This window comes from Amblyraja radiata, chromosome 2 (genome assembly GCF_010909765.2).
Source record: "Amblyraja radiata isolate CabotCenter1 chromosome 2, sAmbRad1.1.pri, whole genome shotgun sequence".
NCBI lineage: Eukaryota > Metazoa > Chordata > Chondrichthyes > Rajiformes > Rajidae > Amblyraja > Amblyraja radiata.
In genome coordinates, this window is record NC_045957.1 from 64,027,104 (window position 1) to 64,041,476 (window position 14,373).

Below are 14,373 nucleotides of genomic sequence, written 5' to 3' on the forward strand. Positions count from 1 at the left end.
TTTATTTTGCATTGATATTGTTTGATTTAATTCAAAAACATAAATGATAACTACAAAACTTCAGTTACAGAGCAAATAGTGATTAAATCCCTTTGAATACAATTACTTTTACCATTTAGTGATCATTATATACTACTACACTTAAGCTGATTTGACTTTCGATGATAAACTGAACTTGAAAAATGGCCACAAGGTGGTAGAATACTATATTATTTAGAAGAACAAATATTTTTCCTCACCTGTGCAATAAATCAACACAAAAAGCGAGGAGTTGTAAGTGGGGAAATTACATAAATCAGTTCATGGTGAACTAAACATTGATACCTTATAATCTATACCTTAATGGGCATATGACAGAGCAAATTAATATTGTGCTGTAAAATTCAGAATAGTTCACCATTTAAATATTGGTAAAATTTGATGAAAAAGGATACCCGGCATTTAACAATTAAAGTTCCACACTACTTGGACTTGTTCTTCAGCTGGAGATTGGTTTCCCTTCTTTATCTTCTGCAGAATTTTCCTTTGACGGGAAGATAAGGTTAAATAGTAACCCTCATCCATATTCAAATAATATATACACACACACACACACACACACACACACACACACACACACACACACACACACACACACACGTGTCTAGATATAGATGTGTATAGATATATCTATATAATTAAAACTCAAATCTTGATCACTTCCTGTTTGCACTGCATAGTGATTTTAGAAACAAACGCTACCACTTACGGCTGTGATTTGTGGCCATCTTACTCGGAGTCCTCCTCCACTGCGCAGGACAATCGGTGAAAAATAAAAGACTTATTAATGTTTTTTAAATGTTGAGATTCTCTCTCCTGTCAATCATGCCATGAAAGCCACGCCCCTTCTGGTGGAAGGGGGGAGGGACTATAAAACCCGGAAGTGTGGACTGCCTCAGTCTCTGCAAGTTGGGGAAGCGAGAGGTCACACCTCTCAGTCTGAGCTGTGAATAACACTGAACCCATGTCTACTAAACTTAGTGGTTTTACTGACCTGTGAGTGCCCTTAATGTGGTCTAAAAATGTAATTTGAAAATGCAAAAGTGGTTGGTGGTTTGAAAATGCAAAAGTGATGGTTGGTGATTTGAAAATGCAAAAGTGATGGTTGGTGGTTTGAAGTGGCAGGAAACTGCACTTGTATTTGGTGGCCTTGCACCCTGCTTGAAGTGGCAGGAAACTGCACTTGAATTTAGTGGCCTTGCGCCCTGCTTGAAGTGGTATGAAACGGCACTTGAATTTGGTGGCTTGGCACCCAGCTTGTAGTGGTATGAAACTGCACTTGAATTTGGTGGCCTTGCTTCCTGCTTGGGGTGGTATGAAACTGCACCTGAATTTGGGGGCCTTGCACCCTGCTTGAGAGGCCCGGGAGCCGTGACAGAGGGAGGAGCGACCTCCGTGTGGTGAGTTAAAAAACCCATCGCGGGGCTTGTCTCAACAGAGGCCCGGGAGCCGTGACAGAGGGAGGAGCGACCTCCGTGTGGTGAGATAAAAACCCATCGCGGGGCTTGTCTCAACAGAGGCCCGGGAGCCGTGACAGAGGGAGGAGCGACCTCCGTGTGGTGAGTTAAAAACCCATCGCGGGGCTTGTCTCAACAGAGGCCCGGGAGCCGTGACAGACGGAGGAGCGACCTCCGTGTGGTGAGATAAAAACCCATCGCGGGGCTTGTCTCAACAGAGGCCCGGGAGCCGTGACAGAGGGAGGAGCGACCTCCGTGTGGTGAGTTAAAAACCCATCGCGGGGCTTGTCTCAACAGAGGCCCGGGAGCCGTGACAGAGGGACGAGCGACCAAAATCTGCAACGTTCCATTCGCAGATCTCACTTCCAGAGAAGGAGTCTGGTGGAAGCCTCTGATTGGTCAAACGGACTAGAGGAAGCAGCTGATTGGCTTGTATCCCGGGTAAGGCTTTATTGTATTCGGTTAAGGGGGAGAATGAGGGCCAGGGCAGTTTACTGTTCTGGATGTCAGATGTGGGAGGTCATGGAGTCTGAGTGCCCTCCAGATGTCCACATCTGCGCCAGGTGCGTCGAGATGGGGCTCCTAAGGGACCGTGTTAGGAACCTGGAACAGCAACTTGATGACCTCTGTCTGCTCGGGGAGAGCGAGGAGGTCATAGATAGGAGTTACAGGGAGGTGGTCACTCCAAGACGACGGGAGACAGAAAACTGGGTCACAGTTAGGAAGGGCAACGGGTAGAGGCAGGGACTGGTGAGTACCCCGGTGGCTGTACACCTTGAAAATAAGTACTCATGTTTGAGTAAAGGTGGGGGAGACCGCCTACCTGGGGGCAGTGACAGCGGCCGGGCCTCTGGCATAAAGACCGGTCTTGTTGCTCAGAAGGGTAAGGAAAAGAAGAGGAGGGCAATTGTAATAGGGGACTCTATAGTCAGGGGGTCGGATAGGCGATTCAGTGGACGCAGACAGGAGACCCGGATGGTAGTTTGCCTCCCTGGTGCCAGGGTCAGGGATGTGTCTGAACGTGTCCAAGAAATCCTGAAATGGGAGGGAGAGGAGCCTGAGGTTGTGGTACATATAGGTACCAACGACATAGGTAAAAAAAGAGAAGAGGTCCTGAAAGAAGAATTTAGGGAGTTAGGTAGAGAGTTAAGGAGAAGGACTGCAAAGGTAACAATCTCAGGATTACTGCCTGTGCCACGCGACAGTGAGAGTAGGAATGGAGCGAGGTGGAGGATAAATGAGTGGATGAGGGACTGGTGCAGTGGGTATGGATTCAAGTTTCTAGATCATTGGGACCTCTTTTGGGGAAGGTGTGACCTGTACAGAAAGGACGGGTTGCACTTGAACTCGAGGGGGACCAATATCCTGGCGGGGAGATTTGCAAAGGCTACTGGGGAGACTTTAAACTAGTATGGTTGGGGGGAGGAACTCAAATTGGGAAAGCTAGCAGTCAGTGTGTGAGGCAGGAGGCAGAGAATGGTAGCACTCTGACCCAAAATGTAGGGGAGAGAGAAGAAAAAGATAATAAACAGAGAATAAGAGAGGGTGGGTTTCTTAAATGTGTATATTTTAATGCTAGGAGCATTGTAAGAAAGGTGGATGAACTTAGAGACTGGATTGACACCTGGAAGTATGATGTTGTGGCGATCAGTGAAACATGGTTGCAGGAGGGCTGTGATTGGAAACTAAATATTCCAGGATTTCGTTGCTTCAGGTGTGATAGAATTGGAGGGGCAAGAGGTGGAGGTGTTGCATTGCTTATCAGGGAAGATATTACAGCAGTGCTTTGCCAGGATAGATTAGAGGGCTCGTCTAAGGAGGCTATTTGGGTGGAACTGAGAAATGGGTAGCAACACTTATAGGGGTGTATTATAGACCGCCAAATGGGGAGCGAGAAATGGAAGAGCAAATATGTAAGGAGATTGCAGATATTAGTAGTAAGCACAAGGTAGTGATTGTGGGAGATTTCAATTTTCCACACATAGACTGGGAAACACATTCTGTAAATGGGCTGGATGGGTTGGAGTTTGTAAAATGTGTGCAGGATAGTTTTTTGCAGCAATACATAGAAGTACCTACTAGAGAAGGGGCGGTGCTGGACCTCCTGTTAGGAAACGAGACAGGTCAGGTGGCAGAGGTATGCGTTGGGGAACAGTTCGGGACCAGTGATCACAATACCATTAGTTTCAATATAATTATGGAGAGGGTCAGAACCGGACCTAGGGTTGTGATTTTTGATTGGAGAAAGGCTAACTTTGAGGAGATGCGAAAGGATTTAAAAGGAGTAAATTGGGACATTTTGTTTTATGGGAAAGATGTGGAAGAGAAATGGAGTACATTTAAAGGTGAAACTTTAAGAGTACAGAATCTTTATGTCCCTGTTCGGTTGAAAGGAAATAGTAAAAATCGGAAAGAGCCATGATTTTCAAGGGAAACTGGACACTTGGTTCGGAAAAAGAGGGAGATCTACAATAATTATAGGCAGCATGGAGTAAATGAGGTGCTTGAGGAGTATAAGGAATGTAAAAAGAAACTTAAGAAATAAATTAGAAAAGCTAAAAGAAGATATGAGGTTGCTTTGGCAAGTAAGGTGAAAGTAAACCCAAAGGGTTTCTACAGCTATATTAATAGCAAAAGGATAACGAGGGATAAAATTGGTCCATTAGAGAGTCAGAGTGGACAGCTATCTGCAGAGCCAAAAGAGATGGGGGAGATATTGAACAATTTCTTTTCTTCGGTATTCACCAAGGAGAAGGATATTGAATTATGTGAGGTAAGGGAAACAAGTAGAGTAGCTATGGAAACTATGAGATTCAAAGAAGAGGAAGTACTGACACTTTTGAGAAATATAAAAGTGGATGTCTCCAGGTCCGGGCAGGCTATTCCCTAGGACATTGAGGGAAGTTAGTGTAGAAATAGCAGGGGCTATGACAGAAATATTTCAAATGTCATTAGAAACGGGAATAGTGCCGGAGGATTGGCGTACTGCGCATGTTGTTCCATTGTTTAAAAAGGGGTCTAAGAGTAAACCTAGCAATTATAGACCTGTTAGTTTGACGTCAGTGGTGGGCAAATTAATGGAAAGGATACTTAGAGATAATATATATAAGCATCTGGATAAACAGGGTCTGATTAGGAACAGTCAACATGGATTTGTGCCTGGAAGGTCATGTTTGACTAATCTTCTTGAACTTTTTGAAGAGGTTACTCGGGAAATTGATGAGGGTAAAGCAGTGGATGTTGTATATATGGACTTCAGTAAGGCCTTTGACAAGGTTCCTCATGGAAGGTTGGTTAAGAAGGTTCAATGGTTGGGTATTAATGGTGGAGTAGCAAGATGGATTAAACAGTGGCTGAATGGGAGATGCCAGAGAGTAATGGTGGATGGTTGTTTGTCAGGTTGGAGGCCAGTGACTAGTGGGGTGCCACAGGGATCTGTGTTGGGTCCACTGTTGTTTGTCATGTACCTCAATGATCTGGATGATGGTGTGGTGAATTGGATTAGTAAGTATGCAGATGATACTAAGATAGGTGGGGTTGTGGATAATGAAGTAGATTTTCAAAGTCTACAGAGAGATTTATGCCAGTTGGAAGAGTGGGCTGAAAGATGGCAGATGGAGTTTAATGTTGATAAGTGTGAGGTGCTACATCTTGGCAGGACAAATCAAAATAGGACGTACATGGTAAATGGTAGGGAATTGAAGAATGCAGGTGAATAGAGGGATCTGGGAATAACTGTGCACAGTTCCCTGAAAGTGGAATCTCATGTAGATAGGGTGGAAAAGAAAGCTGTTGGTGTGCTGGCCTTTATAAATCAGAGCATTGAGTATAGAAGTTGGAATGTAATGTTAAAATTGTACAAGGCATTGGTGAGGCCAATTCTGGAGTATGGGGTACAATTTTGGTCGCCTAATTATAGGAAGGATGTCAACAAAATAGAGAGAGTACAGAGGAGATTTACTAGAATGTTGCCTGGGTTTCAGCAACTAAGTTACAGAGAAAGGTTGAACAAGTTAGGGCTTTATTCTTTGGAGCGCAGAAGGTTAAGGGGGGACTTGATAGAGGTCTTTAAAATGATGAGAGGGATAGACAGAGTTGACGTGTATAGGCTTTTCCCACTGAGAGTAGGGAAGATTCAAACAAGGGGACATGACTTGAGAATTAAGGGACAGAAGTTTAGGGGTAACATGAGGGGGAACTTCTTTACTCAGAGAGTGGTGGCTGTGTGGAATGAGCTTCCAGGGAAGGTGGTGGAGGCAGGTTCATTTTTATCATTTAAAAATAAATTGGATAGTTATATGGACGGGAAAGGAATGGAGGGTTATGGTCTGAGCGCAGGTATATGGGACTAGGGGAGAATACGTGTTCGGCACGGACTAGAAGGGTCGAGATGGCCTGTTTCCGTGCTGTAATTGTTATATGGTTATATGGTTATATGGTTGAGGTGGTATGAAACTGCATTTGAATTTGTTGGCCTTGCACCCTGCTTGAAGTGGCATGAAACTGCATTTGAATTTGCTAGCCTTGCACCCTGCTTGAAATGGAATGAAACGGCATTTAAATTTGGTGCTGTGCACCCTGCTTGAAGTGGTATGAAACTACACCTGAATTTGGTGGCCTTGCACCCTGCTTGAAATGGACTGAAACTGCACTTGAATTTGGTGGCCTTGCACCCTGCTTGAAGTGGTATGAAACGGCACTTGAATTTGGTGGCCTTGCACCCTGCTTGAAATGGCATGAAACTGCACTTGAATTTGGTGGTGTTGCACCCGGCTTGAAATGGCATGAAAAGGCATTTGAATTTGGTGGCCTTGCACCCTGTTTGAAATGGCATGAAATTGCATTTGAATTTGGTGCCGTGCACCCTGCTTGAAATGGCATGAAACTGTATTTGGTGGCCTTGCACCCTGCTTGAAATGGAATTTCAAGGAATGGCCATGAGTCAACTGCCAGCCCACCAGCCGCGAGTGAGCTGCCAGCCCAATAATCCATTCTGTCCACAATGTCCATACTAGCCCTCTGCAAACCAGTCCCTTCAGCCCATAACAGCTCCAGAAAGCCCTCCTACTGGCTACCAATATTGGAATTGGTGGAGAGGTGGAATATTGCGTTGGGAGACCAACCCTCCCGTGTGAGCATGGGACCAGATGGGTCCCACTTAGTCCAGTAGATAGTGTGTGTGTGTGTGTGTGTGTGTGTGTGTGTGTGTGTGTGTGTGTGTGTGTGTGTGTGTGTGTGTGTGTGTGTGTGTGTGTGTGTGTGTGTGTGTGTGTGTGTGTGTGTGTGTGTGTGTGTGTGTGTGTGTGTGTGTGTGTGTGTGTGTGTGTGTGTGTGTGTGTGTGTGTGTGTGTGCGCACCCTTACCAGGCTTCCTTGGAGATTACATGGTGTGTTGTGGTTCTTTGAAAGCCATTGAATGTGGTCGAGATAGTGACAGAGTAAGCTCCTCTGTTTTGGATGAGCAGCCATTCTCCAATCTGCAGTTCAGGCAGCTTCCATTGATCAGTGATGCAATCCCATGCATCACAGGTAGGTCCCCAAACCTTTGTGTTAAACAGTTGTTGGTCAGGGCAGAGTTTCTGTAGGAGATAAATATTAGGTAAATTTTATTAACTTTGCTTCACTAAACATTGTGTCCTTGGGCAATTAGCAAACACCTAATGCTACCACTTTTTTCCTTTCTTACTATTAACGTGTTTCAGCTCTTATTCCTTAGTTAAAATAGTTTGTTATTCAATAGCTTTCAAAAGATAAATGCAGTCAATGGAGATAGTTCAGTCCCTATCCAGACAACCACTTCTACCATTCTGGTTTAGTTTATTGTTATTGCCATGTGTACCAAGTTACAGTGAAAGGTTTTTGTTTGCATGCTACCCAGTCAAAAAAAGACCATACATCTCTGGAGAACTGCTTATGCATTTCAGGCGAAAGTTTTGGTGGACACTTACCTCTGGAACTAAGCTTTGGACAACTCTGTTGTGGTAAATCTGGAGCCAAATAGTCTGAGGGAAATCCAAACTGGCCTTTATCGCACACATCATTGGAGGATAATTACTGCTTGTATACAGCAACAGTATGGAGACACAAGAGACTGCAGATACTGGAATCTTGAGCAAAATTCAATCTGCTGGAGTAACTCAACAGATTAGACAGCAGCGGTAGATGGAATGGATAGACAATGTTTTGGGTCAGGAAGTCTGAGAATCCATTCACTGCACAGCTGCTGCCTGACTTGCTGACTTCCTCTAGCACTTAACAGTATGTTCCTTCACTTTGCTAATGATAAGATGGTAATCAGCAGGAATGGATGAAGCGTGCCTACAAAAATGCTTAACAGCAACATTATTATATATTTTCACATATATAAATCCATACCTTAAATAGTATTGGTTTTGATAGATAATATGGCAATTCACAGTAATCAAAAGACCCATGCAGACCTTCGTTTAAATAGTACATTATGGTTTTTACAGTCCTCTGTTTATCTAGAAAATAAAATTAAAAGTGTATAAGATCCATGCACTGAATTTCAAAATGTGTCACTGCAATGCTGAGAGATAAAAATAAAGAGTCAAGAGGATTTGTTTGGCATTTTTTTTTAAATTGACTATCCTATACCATACAGCGGTAGAGTTGCTGCTTACAATGCCATAGACCTGGGTTTGATCCTGACTATGGGTGCTGTCTGTACAGAGTTCAATGATGTCCCTGTGACTGTGTGGGTTTCCTCCAGATGCTCATTTCCTCCTACGCTCCAAAGACACAGGTTTGTAGGTTAATTGTCTTCAGTAGAAATTGTAAGATTTAGAGTGTGTAGGATAGTGTTAGTGTATGGGGGGTTATCGCTGGTCAGCGTGGACCCGATGGGCGTGTCTCCACGCTGTACCTCTAAAGTCTAAAGTGTGCAACAGAACCAGTTGCGGGCTTTTTATGAGTTTGAATTGTAAACATAAAGTATTACAATTTATGTTTGTGCTCCTAGAGGGAAGCTTGTATGTCAAGGAAAACAAGTGACGCTGTGTTTGTGGTTACAAGTGTACAATTTCCAGTATGGGCTGTCAGCCAAGAAGACTGCATGGAAGGCCAGTAGAAGAACAATATTCATCAGTCCACTATTGTTTGGTGAGGCCTGTGGCCCATATCATGCAGTTTTCATGCCTGCACCAAAATTCCTCAAGTGGCATTAGAGTCTGGACAGTGATGAGAGAACCCTGTTTTACTCAAGAAGCTGGGCTGAGATCACCTACAGTAGTTTAACATAGATGAAGTAGTAAACAAAAATCTCCAGGCTTTAAATGATAATTCTTTCTTTTTGCTTGCGCAAAACACAAAGATTTCCCTGTCATGGCTCCTTTTAGGGGTGTTAATCATTGGAATAAATTCAAGTTCAAGAGAGTTTATTGTCATGTGTCCCTGATAGGACATTGACATTCTTGCTTTGCTTCAGCATAACAGAACATAATAGGCATTGACTACAAAACACATGAATAAATAAACTGATAAAGTGCAAATAACAGATAATGGGTTATTAATGTTCAGAGTTTTGTCCGAGCCAGGTTTAATAGCCTGATGGCTGTGGGGAAGTAGCTATTCCTGAACCTGGTCGTTGCAGCCTTCAGGCTCCTGTACCTTCTACCTGAAGGTAGCAGGGAGATGAGTGTGTGGCCAGGATGGTGTGGGTCTTTGATGATACTGCCAGCCTTTTTGAGGCAGCGACTGCGATAAATTCCCTCGATGGAAGGAAGGTCAGAGCCGATGATGGACTGGGCAGTGTTTACTACTTTTTGTAGTCTCTTCCTCTCCAGGGCGCTCAAGTTGCCGAACCAAGCCACAATGCAACCGGTCAGCATGCTCTCTACTGTGCACCTGTAGAAGTTAGAGAGAGTCCTCCTTGACAAACCGACAAACTGTCAAACCGACAATCTACACCTATCAGATAATATAAAGTGACAGCATTGGCCTATTGAATAATTCAATGGTGGCAGAATTTACCATCGGAGTCAGTTGAAGCTCTATGAATAATCTTTCTACCAATGATATTCACAGCCAGTGTGAATGATGATGTTGCGTAATAACGGCCTGGTTCAGCAATTATCTTGACTCCACTTGCTGCAGGGAAGTGATGGTCCAGTGCAGGATTGATTACTGCTGTAATCTGCAACAAGGAAATTAATTAGACATTAAATTGAAGATGGCCAGCATTTTATATAGTTCTAAATGATTTTGTACAGAAATCCCGCGGCCGAATCCGAGCTCCGCGAACGGGCCGGTTCAAACTCCGCGGCCCGGGGCGGACGAAGCTGCCACCCTCCTGTCCAGCGGACGAAGCTGTTGTTGTGGGAGCTCCGGAGAATCGGTCACAAACCGGGGACCTGCAAGCTCCTGATGTTGACGTCCACTGGGCCAGCGGCCAAAGCCTCTGAGGCTCCGAAGTTGGGCCACCGCCGCAGCGCCAACACAGGCCCGAAGTCGGCCGGCCTCGCGATGGTGAGTCCTGGCTCTGCCTCCGGAACCCCAAGGTCGGTCCCAGTTGGAGGCCGCCAGCTCCGCGATTAGGACTCACGCAGACGGAGATACGACAGAGAATATGTTGCATTTTATTAAAGCTAAATTAAAATCAAACCATAGGTTTAGGTAACAAAGGAAAACACAAACTGCAGATCCTGAAAATCAAAAATAGAAACAGTAAATGCAGGAAACTCTCAGCAAGTTAGGCAGCATATGTGATGAATAAAAATTAGCATTTGATAAAAACAGAAAATGCTGGAATCATTCAACATATTCTGCTGAATATTTGCAGTCTTTATGTTTATATTTCCAATATCTGCAGTTATTTGATTACTATTTCCTCAAAACTGGTAACAGAAATAAAAGTTTTGAGACAAAGTAAAAAGGGAGGGGAGGGGTAGTGAGAAGATAAAGTTTGTATAGAGTAGCGGTGACAATGTAACAGTTAAAGACAAAACTGCGTGAAGGGATTGGTGAGTAACAAAGATCAGATTTAAATGAAATAAAAGCAGAATAATTATCTGAAACCATCAGAATTTTTTTTCTGCATTTTCTTTCTTCTGACGATTTAAATGTTTGCCTGCATCTCCTTAGTTTGCAACTTTTAGAATGTTAGAAGTAAGGATGTACAAGCTGTTGACACTCACTATTTTTAGGCAGCCAGTATTCTGCAGTGCCATTCAACCCAATTTATTTACTTTTCTCTTCTGTACATCTAGGTGTACAGGAATAATATAGACCGACTGAGTTTGAATTGTGCATTGATGCGCCCACACTTTTGATTTGGTTAGTGTAAAGTGCTTCAATAACGCACTGTTGTCTTTACTACATTTATTGGTAATACACAAACAATACTGCACTAGCTGTACGTGGTCTGTCACAGGAGCTAGAGAGAGATCAATGGGTGGGGAGGTTACATTTATACTTCTGATATAGGGAGTGGTTAGTAGTGGTGAGGTCACTATGTTAAAGGCACATGCAAATGTCATCTACATCCTTCCCCTTGGAAACAAGCAATACAGTAGTGACGGGGCGACCACGTCTCATGCGCTACGAGCAGGTAGGCAAACAGTTAAACAAACAGAGGAGCATACAGCTAAGCAAATTCACCATAACGGACAGGCGGCTTAACCAGTCGGCCGGACCGGGTACGCAGCTCGCCATCTCCTCCCTCTGCAGGAAGAGCAGAGCCGGAGCGGTGGACGGAACCGAGGAACCCGGAGGAGAAAGAGCCGGCGGAGGCAGAGGAGGGGACGTAGGGGCAGCCTCGGGTGGACGGGCAGGCGAGCCAGGGATGGCAGGTGGCGAGTGAGTGGGCAGATGCAGTTTAATGTGGATAAATGTGAGGTTATCCACTTTGGTAGCAAAAACAGGAAGGCAGATTATTATCTAAATGGATTTCTTCACTGCCTGCTGTACCCGCATACTTACTTTCAGTAACTGATGAACAAGGATCCCCAGATCCCACTTCTGACACCATGTAAAGTCTTCAATAACGCACTGTTGTCTTTACTACATTTATTGGTAATACACAAACAATACTGCACTACCTGTACGTGGTCTGTCACAGGAGCTAGAGAGAGATCAATGGGTGGGGAGGTTACATTTATACTTCTGATATAGGGAGTGGTTAGTAGTGGTGAGGTCACTATGTTAAAGGCACATGCACATGTCATCTACAGTTAGTTCCAGTTACTGCTTCGGGTACTAGCTTATCATCGCAGTGTGACTCTTCTAAAGGAACATGAACTACAAGCTTCCACTGTGGTAATCTGGATTTGTATATTTAGTAAGGCGAGCATGGTTTATCTTTAGATTTTACTTTACATTGCAAATGTGCAGGTGGGTAAAGCTGACCTGTTATTTGTTTGGGTTTGGTTTGTTGCACAGTAGCATACCTGGTTCATGTAGTTATAGAGTCATACAGCACGGAAACTAATGTCCTGTTCTACCTACATGTGATGCATGCCCCTCCATTCCCTGTGTAACCATGTGCCAATTAAAAAAAGTTCTTAAGTGTCACTATTGGATCTGCCTCCGCCACCACACTGATGCTGGCAAGCTGTGTCTGAGCATCAACTTATCAACAAGCATATGAGAGGATGGGCCTTAATTTGTCCACCCATTCGCTGCCAACCTGTCCCTGCCCATTACTGCACTACATTGCCTTCCAACAGTAAAAACTCATGACAAATGCCTCAAAAATGTAGTGCGCTTGTTGTATCTCAGGAAGTATCTCTTAATAAAGGCAGGCATAGATGACGAGATTCACAATGCCATCAGTCTGCCAGAATAACCTTTGGAATTGAGGTTAGGACTGTTAAAATTAAAACCCCCAGACCTGGCAAAAATAATTTGGACTACAGGGCAGCAGTGATCCTTGGACCCTTTGTGCTTCTTACTCTGGGCTACCTACAGCAGGCATCAAATATTTCCAACTTCATCTCCATAAAAGCCTACTAATACATGCAAGGATAAGCATCCTCCCACAGGCCAACATCCCAAGCACTGAGACCCGAGTTAAATTGCTATATTAATCAGGCCACTTTGTTTGCAATGTAGCCACAGTCTGCCATCAACCTTTGGCCCATGACAACCTAAGGACGATCATGGTGGCGCAGCGGTACAGTTGCTGCCTTACAGTGAATGCAGCGCCGGAGACCTGGGTTCGATCCTGACTACGGGTGCTGTCTGTACTGTCTGTCTGTACGGGTGCTGTCTGTACGGAGTTTGTACGTTCTCCTGGTGACCTGCGAGGGTTTTCTCCGAGATCTTCGGTTTCCTTCCACACTCCAAAGACGTACAGGTTTGGAGGTTAATTGGTTTGGTAAATGTAAAAATTGTCCCTAGTGGGTGTAGGATAGTGTTAATGTCTGGGGATAGCTGGTCAGCGCGGACCCGGTGGGTTGAAGGGCCTGTTTTCGCGCTGTATCTCTAAACTAAACTAGAGAGGGACATTTTTTTAGATTGTATTCGGGATCTTGAGGCTCTGCACTAGGAACATAAGCCCAGCGTAAAAGGGCAAAAGGAGTGCACTACCATGTAAAGTATCGACCCACTGACTGCTCAGACGTCTGTGGGAGAGTCTGTGGTTCCCAGACTGGTCTCATTAGCCACCTGAGAACCTACAAAACCAGAGTGGAAGTAAGTCATCTTCTATCCCAAGGAATTATCCAAATAGAAGACTAATGCCCCTGTCCCACTTAGGAAACCTGAACGGAAACCTCTGGAGACTTTGTGCCTCACCCAAGATTTCCGTGCGGTTCCCGGAGGTTGCAGGTGGTTGACGGAGGTTGCAGATAGTGGAAGCAGGTAGGGAGACTGACAAAAACCTCCGGGAACCGCACGGAAACCTTGGGTGGGGCGCAAAGTCTCCAGAGGTTTCCATTCAGGTCTCCTAAGTGGGACAGGGGCATTATTTACTGAATTATATTCTGAGCTATTTTCCTATGCTGTACTCTTTGCAGTTCATCAGCACCACCCTTGGCTTGCAATGTTCCTCTGCCATTCCAGCAGCAAGCTCATCTTCATTTCTGATGCTGCTTTTTTCAAAAGGATTAGTCTCATATTTTTGAAAGACTTTTGACTAACATCGTGACTGGACCTGTACAGAAAAAGGTTGTTTGGCAACTTTGTGGAAGGAATATTCATACACATTCATATTTCCATAAAACACAAATGTTCATGCATCTCTCATTTGCATGCTGCTTATCATTTTCTAGGAGAGTTTAAGACTATATGAATCTTGAACAAGATAAATTGAGCAGTAGTTTTGTTAAAAGATCAAGACTTTATTCAGTACAGAATTTTACACTTAACGACAGAGTCAATGGAGCTCCACAGGTAAACTATGTTTTCTGTCCATTCTCCTCTTTCCGGTCTGCCTATGTGTCCCTTAAGCTTGGCGACTCTTTATTGCATCTACTTAGTTTTATCCCTCAATCCACACCCACATAGGTTCTTTCAGCATCCACTTAATTGCATTGTTTTTATAGTAAAAAATGGAACACACATCAACGACCTCAGGTCCTCTTATCTCGCTCATGTCAGTACCTAATGGTAGTTCTGCCACTATTTACCGTTACCTTCCACACAACTGATTCTACCCTACATCTGCACTAACCAGCGATCCCCGCACGTTAACATTACCCTACACACAGTCGGGACGATTTTACATTCATACCAACCAATTAATCTACAAACCTGTACATCTTTGAAGGAAACTGAAGATTTTGAAGAAAACCCACGCAGGTCACGGGGAGATTGTACAAACTCCGTATAGACGAGCACCTGTAGTTGGGATCAAACCCGGGTCGTTGGCGCTGTAAGCGTAGTAGCTCAACCGCTATGCTGCCATGATTATCTAGTCA

The 14,373-nt window shown here is 44.2% G+C and overlaps 1 protein-coding gene across 1 annotated transcript; it reads right to left on the reverse strand.

Annotated features, from left to right (window-relative positions):
• Nucleotides 1–124: 124 nt before the first annotated feature.
• On the reverse strand, nucleotides 125–11,910 carry LOC116985073 (ornithine decarboxylase 1-like). Its single transcript, XM_033039466.1, has 5 exons — nucleotides 11,902–11,910; nucleotides 9,488–9,650; nucleotides 7,871–7,980; nucleotides 6,860–7,074; nucleotides 125–523 (listed from the first exon to the last, which is right to left on the reverse strand). Exons 1-5 carry the CDS (start codon nucleotides 11,908–11,910, stop codon nucleotides 442–444), a joined length of 579 nt encoding a protein of 192 aa, XP_032895357.1. The 3' UTR covers nucleotides 125–441.
• Nucleotides 11,911–14,373: the final 2,463 nt, after the last annotated feature.

Bases quoted from the DNA above. Each gene is read 5' to 3' on its own strand.
- LOC116985073 (XM_033039466.1), bottom strand. The intron at 7,075-7,870 runs GTATGGATTTAT...TATCTCCTACAG, and splicing joins CAAAACCAATACTATTTAAG to AAACTCTGCCCTGACCAACA. The intron at 524-6,859 runs GTAAGGGTGCGC...TTCCCGTCAAAG, and splicing joins GTAATCTCCAAGGAAGCCTG to GAAAATTCTGCAGAAGATAA.